Below are 16948 nucleotides of genomic sequence, written 5' to 3'. Positions count from 1 at the left end.
GGAAATTTAGATTCTCCTATTCTGTAAACTTCATGGATCATTCTGTGGGAATCTTTCCAAAAAAGAGTATAAATTAAATGATGTTACTAGTAATATATGTAGGAGGACGTAATCTATAGGTTATGATTTACGTGTCACTGACAAAGCTCTCTTTAACCAAAATCTTTCTTCCTAGTGCCCAAGACATATTCTCTATTACTGTATATTATGAGACATTAGTAACTTTGGGCTAAAACACCACCTTGCCTTAAAAATCCTCAGTGAAAGATAGCACATTGAAATAAAGTTCCATAATTCCTTATCCACAAACTCAAACTCTAAATGACTGAAAATTGGATTTTATTTCTAAAATTGGGTGCCAACTCATTGGTGGCAAAGCCCCAACTGAACTGTTCTAAAGCTATTTGTAATCTTTACTTATCCTATGTAGTGTGAGTATGCATACATTTTTCTTGAAGATATATTAATAGGTTTGACTGTGGGCTACTGTCACAGGAATGTTTTTCTAAAATCTGAAAACTTGTGAATTCTGAAATATATCTGGCTCCACGGATTTGAATAAAGAATTATGAACCTGTGTCACAAGTTTTTAATAATTTGGCTTCAGTTAGTTTATTGGCTTGCTTCCCTGGAGGATGGAAAGCTCAGATCTAATTACTTAGTGAATGGGTCTTTTAATGGAGGGTGAGAAGAAAATAATAATTTTGCACAGGCAGGCAGTGCTACAAGGTGGCAATTAACAATTAGCATACAGGGACTCAGTAATCTCCCTAATTGAGGAGGAAGAGGTACATCTCCTCTCTATTTTTGCCTAAGGAGCTGGCCTTCCTTAAAGTTTCTGTGCTCTTTTATTCTACTCTAAATCCTAGCAGTTCTTTGGTTGGCTTGGTCAGTTACTGCGTCGGGTTTTTATATATAATCACTTCATTGATATTTATGACAACTTTGGTTATTTTAAGCATAGTTATTGGTGAGCAAAGCCTCTTAGGGGAATTTTCTCCTCTTCATTGGCTTCTATGTAGGGCTTTGATCCAAACAAAATATGGTTTTCATACAAATAATACTACAATTGCTAATTTTAAAAATTGTTCCCATATAAGTTCTATGTCTTTTCCAACATGGACTACTTTAATCAAATAATCAGGAAATAATGAGAAATCTATTGTGTGTAAGACTTGCTTTAGGTGCTCCCTGATTGGAAAATAGAATGTCTCTGCTCAGAGCAGGGTTCAGGGGTTATTATTTTTTGGAGGAAAAAGTATTGTCTGTATAATTAACAATTAATTTTTCAACTAATATTTAAAACTTTTTAAAGAGCATGGCAGAGCGATGCTTTGGGTGAAATTGTTTTTTTTGTTTGTTTGTTTTTTGTTTTTCCTACAGAGAAGCCCTTGAAGTGAATGTGCTTTGGAACTTTACTTTGATAGAGTTTATCTTTTGGGGAAAGACAGAGTTTTCTTTTAAAAATGGAACTGATCACTGAGCTCTTTATAAAGCAATCTCATAAGCAGATCAAAACCATTTCATTTACTCCTAAACTATCATTACTCAAACAAAAGTCCCCATTAATTCTCTTACTTTTATACTGAGGTCACCCATGACGACTCTGACTATTTTTTCAATCGAAGTGATGTGATCCCTCAACTTGGGCTCTGAAAGACAGAGGGAGAAATTGAGAGGCCTGCTTCAGTAGGGGTACAGTATGTTCTGGAACTGATGGAAACCCATTAGAGTTATGGTACATAATTGCAAAGTCTCCAGTCCTCAACATTTTATGTTATTCAGTTTCCTCCTACTGTCTCCTTTTCCAACTCTTTAAGGATATTGATTGCTTTTTTTGTTCTCTATTACATTTTGTTTCATCTTGTTTAAATGCTAGATTCTTAAGTGGCTTCAATGCATCATGTCTGATGGATCAGCTTTAAATGTTGTAGACTACTTCATGTTTCTTCTGCCAATTTTTCAGTAAACCCCAGGGAAAACTGAATTTTAAAAAAAACTATTATAATGCTGTGCAAAAATGAATTATTATATTTTATTGAATCCAAGGTTATCAAGCGAAGCGAGAGAGTAGCACAGACATATATATACTACCAACTGTAAAATAGATAGTCAGTGGGAAGCTGTTGTATAATAAAGGGAGTCCAACTCGAGGATGGAAGATGCCTTAGAGGACTGGGGTGGGGAGGGTGGGGGGGACTTGAGGTGGGGGGAGTCAAGGAAGGGAGGGAATACGGGGATATGTATATAAAAACAGATGATTGAACTTGGTGTACCCCCCAAAAAATAATAAATAAATAATACATGTGGCAAAAAAAAAAAGAAAAAATGCAGGGCATGTTCATAAACCACATAAGTGTAAAAAAGGTAAATACATAGAATAAAATCAAGAGTAAGCAAAAAAAAAACTATTATAATGCTGTGCAAAAATGAATTATTATATTTTATTGAATCCAAGGTTATCAATTTTATAAGGCATCATTATTTTATATTGTGCCAAGAGTGAAAAACTCTAGTGGCTGATGATAATTAAAGATGCTATCAATCATAAGATGCATTCCAATACTGTAAAAATGTGCACTTTTTGGAATTAATGAAATATGAAAATTTATTAAATTCTCCTCTTTTCTAAATGTACTAATTTTTAGAATATTGTGCATTCTTCCCTCCCACTCCCTGTTTATTGGGCTACTTAACCAGTTTACTAGCTGTTTTAAATTCTAGATTCAGTTCTCAAATATTCTACTCATCTACTGGGTGCATCCACAACTATCATGAAAGAAGACAGGTAACTGGAAATGCCTGTTTAAAAGTAGTAGATGGTGGACAACTAAGAAAACCGAGCTTCACTTGAATAGGATGCTCTATAAACATCCCAAAGACATAGGATAGAATTAGAGATGATGCACAGGCTTCAGTTTGCTTCTTGGTACAAAATAACCCACTCTGGCCTCATCCCTATTGCTTACCCTCAGCATTGATAGCCGATCTTAACAAAGTCAAGATTCCCATCCGAATGGCTTCATTATGACTTCTCATTTGTTCATTAAAAAATTCTATCAGGTCTGCAGGGCTGGAATGGGCTGTGGGTTTAAGAAATACTGGAGTCATAAGAACTCATTTTCATCTTAGGTAAAATACTTGTGAATGGGAAGAGGATCATTCCATGAGGACGATCAAAGTCACTCTTTGGTTGGTAATCAAATTTTATTACGTCCATACTTCTTTGGTATCACAGAATTAATTAAACAGTTTGGTCACTTAAGAGAGCTGTTCATACCTGTGTATGTAACCTTATTTGGAAATTAGGTTCTTTGTAGAAGAACCTCAAATTAAGATGAGGTCGTCTTAATCTAATATGACTATGTCTTTACAAGAAATGGATAGAAGACCAGACAGAGACACAGAGGGAAGCCTTGTGAACACGAAGGCAGAGATTGAAGTGCTGCTTTACCATCTGTGCAGCTGGAGACCTGCAGGGGTAGGGAGGAAGCAGGGGAGGGTAAAGAAGGACTTGGATGGAGTAGAGAGATTTGGGTTGGAAATGTTAGAAATAAGGTGAAATAGTTAATTAGGTTGGGGAGTAGAGAGGTAGAAAGTATAGAAACAGAGGGGTCAGTTAGGAGAGAACTAGACCATGCTAGAAAGGTATGCAGTGAAGTAGTGGAAATGACATATTTTGGGGAGGGTGCACACATGGGAGGTTATAGCATTGCTCTTGTCCCTCGCCCTGAGGGACTATATTAGAACATGGTTTTGTATCCTGACCCCGGGACCCTGGTGCTTCCTCTATAATCTGTGTTAGGTATTCTAACCAGGTGGTGGGCGTGAAAGCAAGAACAAGAGGGAAAGGGCGAGGGAGGGAGAGAAAGACAAGGGATAGACACTAAGAGATGACAAGGAAGGAAAAAAACGGTGACTTTGGGCTTGACAGAGTTTCAAATAACCTCAAATACCAAGAAAATAGCATTTTTCTAGCCTTAGGGTTACCAGCTCATACTGGTTTGCCTGGAAGTAAACCGATGCATATAAGGTCAATTAATTTTCAACAATGGAGCCAAGAATATACAATGGGGAAAGAAGATTCTCTTTAATAAATGGTGCTGGGAAAACTGGACAGCCTCATGCAAAAGAATGAAATCGGATTCCTACCTTACACCAAACACAAATTAAATCAAAATGGATCTAAGACTTAAAACCCGAAACTGTAAAACTCCTAGAACAAAACATAGGGAGGAAGCTCTTTGACATTGGTCTTGGCAATGTTTTTGAATCTGCTGCCCAAAGCAAAGGCATCAAAAGCAAAAATAAACAAGTGGGACTCCATCGAACCAAAAAACTTCTGCTCGGAAAAGGAAACCATCAACAAAATGAAAAGGCAACATATGGAATGGGGAAAAATATTTGCCGACCTTATATCTGATGAGTTAATATCCAAAGTATGTCTGAGACTTTTCTGGTTTTAGAATTGAAAGGTCTATTTTCCTGGAAGTCCTTTAGTCCTGGGCAGATCAAGATGACTGGTCACCCTACCAGCTGCACTTTTCTTGGGAACAGGTAGGAAGGGAAAGGCACAGAATACTGTGAGTTGAAGGAGCATTTTGTGTGTATGCGTGAAGGGAACGAATGTGGCAGTTTGCACGCACTTCATCCTTATCGTCCTCCTCATTCGGAGACGCTTTAATTAAACACCCTCTGGATGCTGGGTCCTACCTAGAATGAGGAAACAGTTGGAAGCTTCAATTTCGTTTTCCTTTACTGGAGGGTCTGGAACTCTGCACACCTGAATGAAAAGAAAAAAATCAGGTGATAGATGTTAAAAACAGAAAACTGGTGAAAATGAAGCAATCAGATCTGACAGCATGGTCTTCTTACCTGGTGGAGTAAATTGATGAAGACGGTCTTCTTCAAGGCCTTTGGAAGGCTAACGTCATAAAGGACTGCTGCGGTCAGTATCTGTCTTAGACTCTGGAATAAAAGCTCGCGAAGGTGAGTTGGAGGCTGCCCACGGAGCAGCAGCGCAGGGTGTGGAAGGCATACATTATTCAGTACGTTTTGTGAGGAGGACAAACCCATAACCGTCCTGTGGTTGCCAGTTTCCGTTAGTGATTCCGCCCCTCTACCTTGTTTAGTGCCTTAGCAGCTTGAACAGAAATTCCTTTCTGGAGTTTCCACCATCCAGCTATGCCCACCGCTTCTCTACCTCATATTTCCCAAGAGGTATTGAAGTTCAGCTGCCTGAACACATTGCATTCCTTAGCCTCTCTTGAAAATTAACATCCTCCAGGGTGATTGCTGGGCAACTATGGGAATCAGTTTCTTTAGGGCGTGGCTCTCACCTGAGTGACGTGGAAATCAATCTCTTTGTCTTTGTACTGGTTCAGGAGCCAAGGGACCTGGCCCAGGGCGTATTCACAGAGGTCTTCCCGATGGAGCAGTAGGCTAACTGTGGGGCCGTGGGCCTTAATGATGGCCAAAATCTGCAGACACAAATACCGTTTCTAACACGTCACACGTATGTTTTTTGTACATTTCTCAGTGCACCAGGAGTTTTAGCTACCCCCCCCCCCAAAAAAAAAAACTTTCGACACTGCTTTCCACAAGAAAGATTTCTTCAAAAAATGCTCAGGTTAAGATCGTTGTATGAGACAGAGTTATGTTTATGTTTGGATCTACATCTCTATCTACATTGATGCCCATTTCAATATTTGCCCTGCTCTTCTATTTCTTTAACCTCTCTCTAATGGTCGTTTTCTTTGATTATATTAACAAATTTAAAATTTCCCTCACATTATAACAATTCTTTTTTGACCCCACTATTATCCTCATCCAATTCTGTTTTTCCTTCCTTTCCTGCAGAGCAAAGCTTTCGGAAGGAGTGGTCTGCCTTTCCTACATCCTCTTCCCACCTCCCATTTACTTCTCAATCCACTATAATCTGGCTTCCACGTGGCGTGAAAAATGAACCAGGACAAAACATAAGTGTGATATACTGATGATAAAAATTTATAAATCACAAAAATTAGGAAACGTAGTACCCACGGTACTCATAGATAAGCACTGTCTGGTGTATTTTTAATAAATTATTTCTTTATTTGACCTCTTCTTTCCTACCTTTTTCCCTGTGTATTTTAATTTCTTAAAAATTGGCACCATTCTTTAATCTATAGTTCTATATTCTTCTTTTCCTACCTAATATTATATGATTTTTTTTTCTGTTAGCTAAATTTTGCCATACAGCAAACCACATCAAAACTTACTGGCTAATAACAATACCATTTATTTCATTCAAGACTGGGTGTCAGCTGGAAGGTTCTTCTACCGCACTTCCATGCAGTGGACACGTTTCAAGATTTTTCTTTCTTGAGCACCATAGCAATGGCCTCTGTAGATCTGTCTTCGCTTCTTGGAAATCACTCTTTTCTTAGTTTCTAAGTTCTTGTTCTTCTTGCTTAAGCCCTCCCAAGCCTTCTTTTCCTTTCTCTCTTTTCTTTTTTTTTGTTAAAGATTGTTTTTGATGTGGATCATTTTTAAAGTCCTTATTGAATTTGTTACAATATTGCTTCTGTTTTATGTTTTGGCTTTTTGGCCAGGAGGCATGTGGGATCTTAGCTCCCTGACCAGGGATTAAACCTGTACCCCCTGCATTGGAAGGCAAAGTCTTAACCACTGGGCCACCAGGGAAATCCCCCAAGGTTTCTTATTTCTTAAAAAAAAGTCCTGTGTAGCATTCTTTATTTTGTGACCAAGACCACCTTTTGGGTTTCTTTATTTCTGCCTCTTTATATCCCCTTTCCTTTCCCCACTTCCCCTTCTCCCACCGGACTCACTCAAGCATCACGTTATCCCATCTGTAACCTATGCTTCAGTGGGTTTTATCCCCTCCTTAGGGACTGCCATCTCCCCTGTAATGATGACTTCATGGGTTGCAAGCTCAGTTCCAATGTCATGGCCTTTCTAGTGCTCACCAGGGGTTAAGTGCTTCTCTCCCTTATTACTTTGTGCACCTTCTTGTTACTTGCCTAACTCTTCCTGTGGGAAGCTAGGAAAGTAGTCAGCAAATTTGCACTGAATTTTGTTTTTCAAGTGGCTTGAAGAAAAGACTTCTACAGGATATTTTAAAATTTCCATGTTTGCTAATGACTTAACTATCCAAGCATATTTAAAAATAAATGCTTGAATAGCTCAAAATATAGAAAAGAAAGTGAACTAGAGAAGGTAGTTATGTTAAATCTTTTATGATATAGCAATAAAGAGATCAAAATAGGATATAATTTATCCTACTTTAAAAAGATTATAGCAATTAAGCAAGAAAGAATGGGAGTGTATAAGTGAATGCACTTTGTAATCTATTCTTTATGAGGCATTACATTATTTTGAAGCAGCCAAGTTCCTTCTTTAGATGTCATTTTAATTCATTGCAATATTCACAGACATAGGAAATTTCTGTGGACTGGTGTTTTTCCTAATCAGTGACTTAGCCCAAATATGGGTTATGATATACCTAACATTCCATATATTTTGCTCATTTTAGTTATTTATTGTTCTCTCCATACATTGGCATGTCAGCTCCATGAGAGGGGGGATTTGGGTCTGTTTAATCTCTGCTGTATCCCCAGTATCTGGACTGACATCTGGCATGCCATGGGGATTCAATAGATATTAGCTGAAATAATGAGTAAACAGTGATTTGAAACAAGAAAAACAAAACATTTGATAAACCTGATAAAATACAACCCGTAGCGTTCCAAAAGGACTAAGGTGAATTATCATGTCAAAAAGAGAAGAGGAAGTTCAACCAGCATGCCAGGGGAGCTAGCTGGAGGCAGGCTGAGCCCACTCACTTGCGTGGGCGAGGTCGTGGGGGCCCACTTGTCCATGATATACCGGAACAGCATGAAGATCTTGTCCGAGAGGCGATTGGCATCCAGTCTGGGATAGGGGAAGTCTCTCCAGTGGTTGACATACTTGTAAATGGCTCTGCTGAACTTCTCAAGGGCTGCATTTTAAAAACAACGGCAGACTGAGAAAAATATCAAGATGGGAAGGACCATAATATGAGAAGAGTGTATCCTGATGATTAGCAAATGTGTAATAGTGTCTATAAAATCTTACGACTGTGCCGAGTAAATATATAAAAAGTGTTCAAGCCACTTTAGTGAAATGTAAATTAAAACCATAACGAAATACTACAACACGCCATCTGGAATTGCTGAAATTCCATACAGTCAATGTCAAGTGTTGACAGGACTAAGGTGCAGCTGATGTTTTTACATGCTGCTGATGAGAGTGTGAATTGCGTACAAGCACTTTAGAAAACTGTTTGGCATTATCAACCAAAATTGAATGTACTTTATCTATGACCCAGAAATTCCGCTCCGAGGTATACAGCCCTTAGATATGTGTACATAGAGGCACTAAAAAACGTATACAAGAAGGTTCCTATTCAATTTTTTTTTGGTAATAGCCTCAAACAAAAAGTGATCCAAATATTTACCAACAAGTAGAACAGAAAAATTGTAGTAGAGACATGTAATGGTATACAGAAATGAAAATGGACAACAGGTACACAAAACAACAGGCGTGAATCTCACAAATAGGCAAGACTAATTTCTGGTGCTAGAATTCAGGACTGTGGTTACCCCTGGAGAGGATGGAGAGGTGACAGCTGGGAGAAAAGACGAGGGGGAGTTTCCAGAGCGTTAGTAATGTCCATATTTTTGACCTGAGTGGTGGTCAAATGAATTAGTGATTTTGTGCCAACTCATCAATGTATATACTTCTGACTTTTACATTTTTCTCCACGCATGTTTTACTTTAATACTATTCAAAAATTTGGGGCCTGCAAACATATCATACATATGTCTTATATATTTGTATCAAATGCATAAAATAATATTATTTCTTCCTTCAGCTCCTCACGCTATCCTTTTCATTAGATAGTGAAAAAAAATTATAGTTTACTCTCTTAAGGATACCTCATGTGCAAATAATACTATGGAAAAGGTCCCAAGTATCTTAGCTTTAGAGCTGGTCATTTTTGGTGTATTCCTATCCCCTCCAAACTCTCTCTGATAATCTCATGTTACATTTTGTCAAATCCATTGTGTGTGTGTGTGTGTGTGTGTGTGTCTTGCACTGGCTTATAAACCAATGAGAAGGGATAGTGTCTTGTTCACCAATGGTGTCTGAAACAACAAACACAATGTCTATTTATTTGCAGATTGAAGGCATAGCTAGATGGATGGATGGATGGCTATTAAATTTTATACCTTTTCTTTACTTGCAGTCAGGCCAAGGTTGCTTTAGGAACAAAAGGCACTTAGATAACTTTATAACACACAGGTGGGAATGCCCTCATTCATTGCCATGATGATTTCTGATTTTATTTTCTTTTACCTTCTTGGTTATTAATATCGGCGGTAGAAACGCACTTAGAGGCACTGTTTTTTTTTTTGCTGGGACACATTGTTAGCTGTGATAGTAAGTAGGGAAAGTAAAAAATATTGAAAAATGGGCCAATCTCATATTGTAGTGTGAGTCCTTGAGTCAGACTGTCATAGTTCAAATATTGTCTCTGCCACGTACTAGCTGTGTGATTGCAGGCAAGCTGTTTAACATTTCTAAGCCTCAATTTCTCATCAGTAAAATGAATGGAAAATGTTAGCCACCTAATGGCTCATTATGAGGGTTAAGTGAAATAATAATCCTAAAATACCCAAGGCTGTGCCTAGGCACATAGTAAATTCTCAGTATTTATCAGATACAAATATTACCTTCATTGAGGACAGACAAGAGGAAATGGGCAAAATAGAATAGAAAAGACTTGGTCGATAGGTAAAGAAGACATTTCTAACAGTATGGGCTTTAAAATATTGTCTAATAGTAGTGCTGGGGATGTCAGAGGTGGAAGGGGTCTTAGCAATCACTTCATTTGTTGTTTTTAGAGGCGAAATTGAGGTTGAAAGAAGGGCAGAGTCACCTGATAGCTCAGTGTCTGATCAGAGACAAGAGTCCAGGTCTTCAGACTCATCCAAGAAGTCTCTCACTCTGCTGATAATGCTTTTTCCGGGAACTCAAGGGCATGTTATTCTCTGTAGATTGTTGATTACTGTAGATATATTTCAGTTTTGGTGTAGAAGGGATTTGTGACTATAGCTTGTTTACCCATTTTACTTGATTTTATAACTGCTTGTATTTTGATTAGATTGTTTACTTATCATTTTCACAATATGGCATTAAAAGGGATGCCAAGATTCAGCCTATGGCTGAGAGCTTGTAAGCCTCAGCATCACTGTAGAGAAAGTGTGGTTCAGTTGAAGAAGGAGGCTGTATAAATTGTCCTGTAGATCTGAATGCCACCTGTCCATCTCACTGACGGTCACCACCTTGAGAAAATTGCTTAACTTCGTGACCCTCAGTTTCTCATCTGTAAAAGGGGCTAATAGTACTTACTTTGCAGAACTGCTGTGAGGATTGACAGAGATAACTCCCTGTAGAAGGCCTTCCATGCGGTAGGCGCTCAGTAAATGGTAGCTACTATTACTGGAAAGGACAAGACTGGAGTAAAAGGAAAAATAAGACGTCTGCGCCATTCGCAGTCTGGTGTTAACGAAGAGGACACCCCAGGATACCCACCAGTACAGAAAGCTCCCTTCATCCTTTCCTCCTCGGCCAGCCGGAGCATGGTCTGCATGGTGAGCAGCGTCATCATCATGAATGGGATGCTCTGGGACACTGCAGGGAGGGGCGCGAGAGGACGTTCCGTGACCCCTCCCCACGTCCCCATCAATCAACAAGCATTTCAGGGCTTCGGAGGGGAGGCAGACGAGGTGCAGAGGGAAGCTCTTCTCCTCTATCCGTCCCCCGCCCCCCGCCTACTGCCAGGCTGTGGTTAGAGAATCAGGCTGTAGCCAGACTACTGTAAAACAAGGTGCTCGCTATGTGGCCGTCTGTACCTGTAGCTTAGTAGAAATTCCTTACTTGAATCATTATTTTATTAACGTGCATCCCTCCCACCAGAACTTGCCTGTATCCCCAGGGCCTAGCACAGGTGATAGGTGCTCAATAAATGTCTGTTAAATAAAGTGGGTTAGAAAAAAACATGCTAGGAGACCCTTACTTCATGCAAGAGTTGAGTAGTTTGCAGAAGATGGCTTGTGGAAAATATGCTTCTGCAAACACAAAGCCAGATGAAAGGGAAGATCAGGGTGGGAAAGAGTCCAGCCAAATTCAGCGCAGCATGGACCCGTGACTGGCCAGCAGGCTCATCTATGCTCACAAATAACCGCCCAAAGTCGCTATCAATATTCTTTAGTATAAAAGAAGGGAGAGATCCTCTCGCTTCCGCTGTTTGCCCCCATTTGGCTTTAGACAACTAGAATGATTGTTTCCCAGGGAAAATGTGGACACTATTCCCTCTGTACCGTAGCTGGTTGCCAGTTCAGCCAGGGCAAGCACAATGAATTCATTTGGTAGCTCCAGGATCCTGAAGTTACTTTGTACTTCATACATCACAGAGTTGAAATCATGTGCAGCAAGAGACACCAACACCTCTCCAGCTAGCATTCTGATTTCTCTGAGGATCTGAGGAAGAAAAGGAAAATAACTGTAACAACTTGGAAGAGCGGAAGGAGTCAGCAGAGGGGAGATAGGTTACATCATATTTATAAGTTCCCTACCTTTTCCATAGAGGGAGAACGGAATGTTACAAACCCAGTGGGGAAGACTCTAGGGTAGGTGTCAGTAGCTGGGAGAGCAGAGGTAAGTCAAAAGCACCTCAAAGCCAGGTTTTAATAGGGTCCTTTGTAAACTTGGGGCAATACCTGTTTTCTTGCCAATTAATCAGGTACCACGAACATAAGATTTATGTGTTGTTTAAGTGATATGAATTACCGAAGGAAACGGAGAAATAAAAATGGGCTAGGCGTCTAGAGCTTTGGGTTTTAGTATTGTCCCAATCTAACGATCCTTGATGTTGGAGATATTTGGAGGGACTTCTGCTTTTGGTAATGGCGAACGAGGTCAATTTAATCAACTCTCCTGCTGAGGAAAATAAAAAGTGCTGGGCAAGATATTAAAAATGTATCTACATAGAAACATCAAAGAGATTACAATATAAGGTGGAATGAATTACTGAACTGGGTTCTGGACAAGATTGGAAATCCAGAGAGATAAGTCCAAAGAGAAGTCGAAAGATAAGTCCAGAGATAAGTCTAAAGATAAGCTTTTGAGGGTGCTTTGCAGCATATGGGGACAATAGTCAGAATTTGGGGCCAACCAATGGTGAGACCCTGGTCATCCCACCTCTTATCTTTTGGGCTAAGACCCCAAAGGGCTGCATTGAGATGAAAGGTTAAATTGGCTCTCCACTGACTGTAGTCCAACCTTAAGACACAGAAATTGCCCAGAAAAATCTCAAGCCCTGAAATTAATCACAGATTGTGCCCTTGGCAGGGAAACAAGCGAAAATCCTTTCTGGAAGGAAATAACATTATTTTAAGCCTCAAATTATTTCTACAAATAATTTTTCAGATACAATGCCTAGTATACATAGACAAGTGGGCACATGAAGAAATAAGAATTCATATGGGAGCCGGGAAATTTGGGTTCTAGTTATTTGTCCTGTCAATAGATAGTTGTGTTATTTTGCAAACAATCTCTCTAAGCACCGATGTTTTTATCTAAAAGTGAATGGGATATTACTTCTAAACACTTTCTTAGCTCTATCTCGGTTTCCTCATCTGTGATGGGGTAAATGATAGGTGCTGTAACTGTATCCCAGTTACCATGAAGAACAAATAAAAGTGATCTGTGGTCCTGGCAGTGATGTAGAAAAAGTTTATGGATGTCTGCTTGGGTGTAGTTGGGTCATGGGGACCTGTTGCTGGCCCTGACACTGACTCATCATCAAGGATCAGACTTACGTTGTCATCTCTCATGTCCTTAGAAGCATAGTAAATCAACCTTTGGACAAGCGCATCATCCAAGATGTCAGTATTCTGAATAACGGAAATGAGATGACCATAAATGTCTTCCTGTGAACATACAAGGTTATACATAGAAATGTGAGTGGCAAAACGAAAGGAATCAGAGGAAATCCAAATGAATAACACCACTAAACTAAGCAATGTATCTCTACTACACAATGGGTTTTATATACCCTAATTGGGGTGTCCTTAACATACTATGCATCTTAAGGAGTCAAAGGCTTATATGTAAAGCAAAGTTCATTCTAAAAATCATTTTAATCTGACTACATTTCTATGGCAAAATCTAACTGAAGTCAGGGGTGGCCTACCCAACATACCGAAGTCTCCTGAAACTCACTGTTGTAGGGCACTGGGGACAATGGAAGTGTCCATCAACCTAAATGTCACTGTTACTACCAGAGAGTGACTATGTCACTAGGGAATACAATGTGATTCCCAAAGAGGTGGCTAAGTTAGGAAACTTGTTCCTAAAGGGGATCTGTAGGCCCTTTCTTCATCCATGCCTTTGTGGAGAAGAAGTTGTAAATGCTTTTCCACAGAACCTTAGCCTCTGGGAATTGCATGGCTTGAGCAGATGCTGCGGTGCGAGGGCTCTTCTCAATCTCTTAGGTGGCCACATGGCCTTTGGAAGATGAGAGACTGGTGTTCTGAAATCTCCAGCAGCCTCAGCCATGCTATCTTGAGGTACTATGCTTATGTTTAACATGTCAAATAACTTGCTTTGCATAAGGGATTCTAACATGGAGTCAGGGTTGAGAACCACTGGATTAAGAGACAAAGGTGTAGGCACTGCCCTTCACAGGGAGGCTACAAGTTGAATACTGATTAAGAGCATTATTTTGGAGTCAGCCAGGCTTGTGTTTGGACAACCGAAGACAGGCTGCTGTTCTTAGGCATGTAACTTCTCTGGGCCTCACTTTTCTTAGTTGTCAGATGGAAATAACCATACCTACATCACAGAGTTGTGAGAAGAGAACATAATACAAGGCAGTATTGTTTAGAAAGCATCTAGCTCTCCACTCCTAGATAAGTGTTCAATGAAGAGGAACTATTGTTACTTTACAAAAGGTTGTTGAAGCCAGAAAGGCCTTCAAATCTCAGAGAAATAAATCTCTAATTGTGAAATAGCATTACAGATGAGTAGGGGAGATCTTTTGGGATTTTCATAGGAGCCCTCAAATTCCTTTCAGGACATTTGGTCCTGTCCAAAATGTTCATTAGACATTTGGTCCACACCAAAAAGTCCTTGATATGTTTTGGACAGGACCAAATGTCTGCTAACCCTCAAATTGCACAGGAGGAGGCTCTAACCTACATGGTTGTAAGTCTAACGTCACCCTCTTTCCACATTTATCTGTATAAAGTTATGGAAGGGGGCATTCTTTTGCTGGCTTCTACAATTGGATACTCTGAATCCTCAGATGCCAAATATTGTTTAAACATTACAATGACTTCCATTAAAACTGCATTTTCTAAAAAACTGAATGCCACTGAAGAAGCCAGAGAGAAAAGAGGAAGCTGAAGCAAAGAACAATGTAGATGAAATGTTGCAATAACTGGACTAGAAAAAGTGAATGGGGAAGAGATTTTTCTCTGTTTTCCTTACCTTGCTAATATTATCTCCCTTGTTCAGCATGCCAAGAGTGAGGTTAATATCTCCAAAAATCTCTAAAATAGACAGGCAAAGAAGAATTAAGAACATGCTGAAATGCTCTCCTGTTAATTACTATGCGATGTTTACCTCTCTCTCCTTCTCTTTCTCTCCTTCTCTCTCTCTCTCCTACTTCTCTTCCCCCACCCCACCCCCTTCTCCTACTCGTCTCCTCTTCCTCTTGACTGCCAGCTCTTTGATGGCAGGAACTGTGCCTTATTCATATTTCATATACTTGACATACTTGCAAATAGAAGATACTTAGTATTTTTGCAAAATCTGAGTTAAATGTGGAGGGGAAGGTAAAAGATGTTAGATCCCTATTTATCCCTCCAGTCATGTAGGCATCACCCTATATCCTCTTTAGCAAGGCTCAGCTCTCAGATTCCATGAACTGGATCCCTTACACATGACTTGAGTATGGGAGGTCAAGAGTGTAATAGAGGGCTTCCCTAGTAGTGCAGTGTTTAAGAATCCGCCTGCCAATGCAGGGGACACGGGTTCGATCCCTGGGCTGGGAAGATCTGGCATGCCGCAGAGCAACTAATCCCGTTCACCACAACTACTGAGCCTGTGCTCTAGAGCCCGCAAGCCACACTATCGAGCCTATGTGCTGCAACTACTGAAGCCTGTGCGCCTAGAGCCCATGCTCCACAGCAAGAGAAGCCACAGCACTGAGAAGCCTGGGCACTGCAATGAAGAGGAGTCCCCCTTGCTGCAACTAGAGGAAGCCATTGCACAGCAACCAAGACCCAATACAGCCAATAAATAAGTAAATAAATAAATTTATTAAAAGAAAAAATAATGTAATGGAGCTGGTTGTTTTCCACCTCCTTCCTCAATGCGCCGCCCCTCCTCATTTATTCACACCCTCTTTCTCTCTGACTTCCCTCTGGCCCTGTCAGGCCCTTCTTCTGGTCCCATGCTCAAGCAGCCTTGTGCTTTTCTGATAATGATTTAAATGTTTTTGATTTGCACCTTCCAGGAATTATTTGCATAAAGCTTGTTGGAAAACTGAAAACACATATTTGAGTCAAGCTAAATGATCAGTTTCATGCCACATGGCAAGTGGGTAGGAAGGGTATTTCTGGATGTAGTGATTTTTCGCAAGCTTCCAAATCAAACAACATAACCCTTTAGAACGGTCTTTTTGGCAAAGCAGAATATTTCCAAAGGACTCTGCCAGGATTGAAGATTAAACAAGAAATTCTTTGTGTGGTAGCCACTTTCTCCTCAAGCAGACTATACATTTTTAAAAAAGGTAAGACACAATCATCTCTCAGGCTCCTAGTCAATCACTGGTCCTTTACAATCCATGTGATTTTATTATTTTGGAATAAAGGAAGAGTGGAGAGAAACAATCTTAGTGTAGCACAGCTTCTCATAAAACCTTTTAAGCTGTACAGACCTCCCTCAACGAGGCACACCATTCCCCACCTCACGTGTGCGTATGGTCACACATACACAAAACACCTAACGCCTCAGCATCTGACAATGCTCACCTGCGGATTCCTCCATGTCCTCAGCCATGTCTTGGCTGTTTCAGGCTCTCTAAGAGACAGCACCTAAGTATCAGAAGCAATAAGGCTAACAAATTGAAGGAGCAGGTTGGCAAGTTTCTCACATAAGGTTCACATAAGGGTCTCTAAATGAAAGTCCCTCCACCCCTTGAATGGCACAATGATCTGGAAGCTTCCAGCGATGGGCTCCTGCTGAGGAAGATGATGCTATACTCTACCACTAGCACATTTTCTTGTTTCTGAGCTCCTGCGGACCGACAAAATGGCTTCATCTCACCGAATAGTGTCCCTTTGGTGGAGACCAGAGTATCTGAGAAGGAAGAAATTAGAGACGGAAACTCAAACCATTTTGGTAGACCAGAGATGTTCTTCTCCCTAAACCTGGGTCCATTGATCACAAATTTGGGAATGGTTTTCAGTGGTCACTTTACTGGCCTGGTGTTGGTCAAGCCTTTATGGTGATCTTGTTGATTGTTCTACTTGGTGGAGGTCAGTCCACAAACTGGGCATGCTCAGTGGACCGGAATGCCCGTCAGGGGCAGTTGAATGGAACGTCCAACTGACAGCAGCAAAGCAAGACCTTCTCAGCCTCCTTCCCTACGCGCCCCCATCACTGACTTGATCTGATGAGATTGGGCACGTTCAGGGTGGTATGGCCATAGACTCACTGACTTCATCTGGGTGCTGCCCTCACTGCAGGCTCAGGCTTTTTTCTCCGACTCCATTCCCTCTACTTGTTTTCAAATCATTCTTTATCCAGACCTCTTGGCTATAATGCTTTCAAC

At 40.3% G+C, this 16948-nt stretch overlaps 1 protein-coding gene across 1 annotated transcript in view; it reads right to left on the bottom strand.

Moving 5' to 3' along the window:
* The window catches only part of MROH2B (maestro heat like repeat family member 2B), a 67464-nt gene extending 51291 nt beyond the window's left edge, over positions 1 to 16173 (bottom strand). Inside the window, exons 1-11 of the mRNA XM_057708456.1 lie at positions 16146 to 16173; positions 14599 to 14660; positions 12927 to 13037; positions 11427 to 11586; positions 10639 to 10737; positions 7845 to 7999; positions 5340 to 5480; positions 4876 to 4968; positions 4714 to 4783; positions 2970 to 3083; positions 1579 to 1652 (exon numbers count right to left, since the gene is read on the bottom strand). Coding sequence (XP_057564439.1) covers positions 1579 to 1652; positions 2970 to 3083; positions 4714 to 4783; positions 4876 to 4968; positions 5340 to 5480; positions 7845 to 7999; positions 10639 to 10737; positions 11427 to 11586; positions 12927 to 13037; positions 14599 to 14660; positions 16146 to 16173 — 1107 coding nt within the window. The remainder of the gene's footprint in view (positions 1 to 1578; positions 1653 to 2969; positions 3084 to 4713; positions 4784 to 4875; positions 4969 to 5339; positions 5481 to 7844; positions 8000 to 10638; positions 10738 to 11426; positions 11587 to 12926; positions 13038 to 14598; positions 14661 to 16145) is intronic.
* Positions 16174 to 16948: the final 775 nt, after the last annotated feature.

The sequence above is a fragment of the Hippopotamus amphibius genome, chromosome 15 (assembly GCF_030028045.1).
Source record: "Hippopotamus amphibius kiboko isolate mHipAmp2 chromosome 15, mHipAmp2.hap2, whole genome shotgun sequence".
NCBI classification, from domain to species: Eukaryota; Metazoa; Chordata; class Mammalia; order Artiodactyla; family Hippopotamidae; genus Hippopotamus; species Hippopotamus amphibius.
This window is presented reverse-complemented; position numbering and strand designations above follow the sequence as displayed.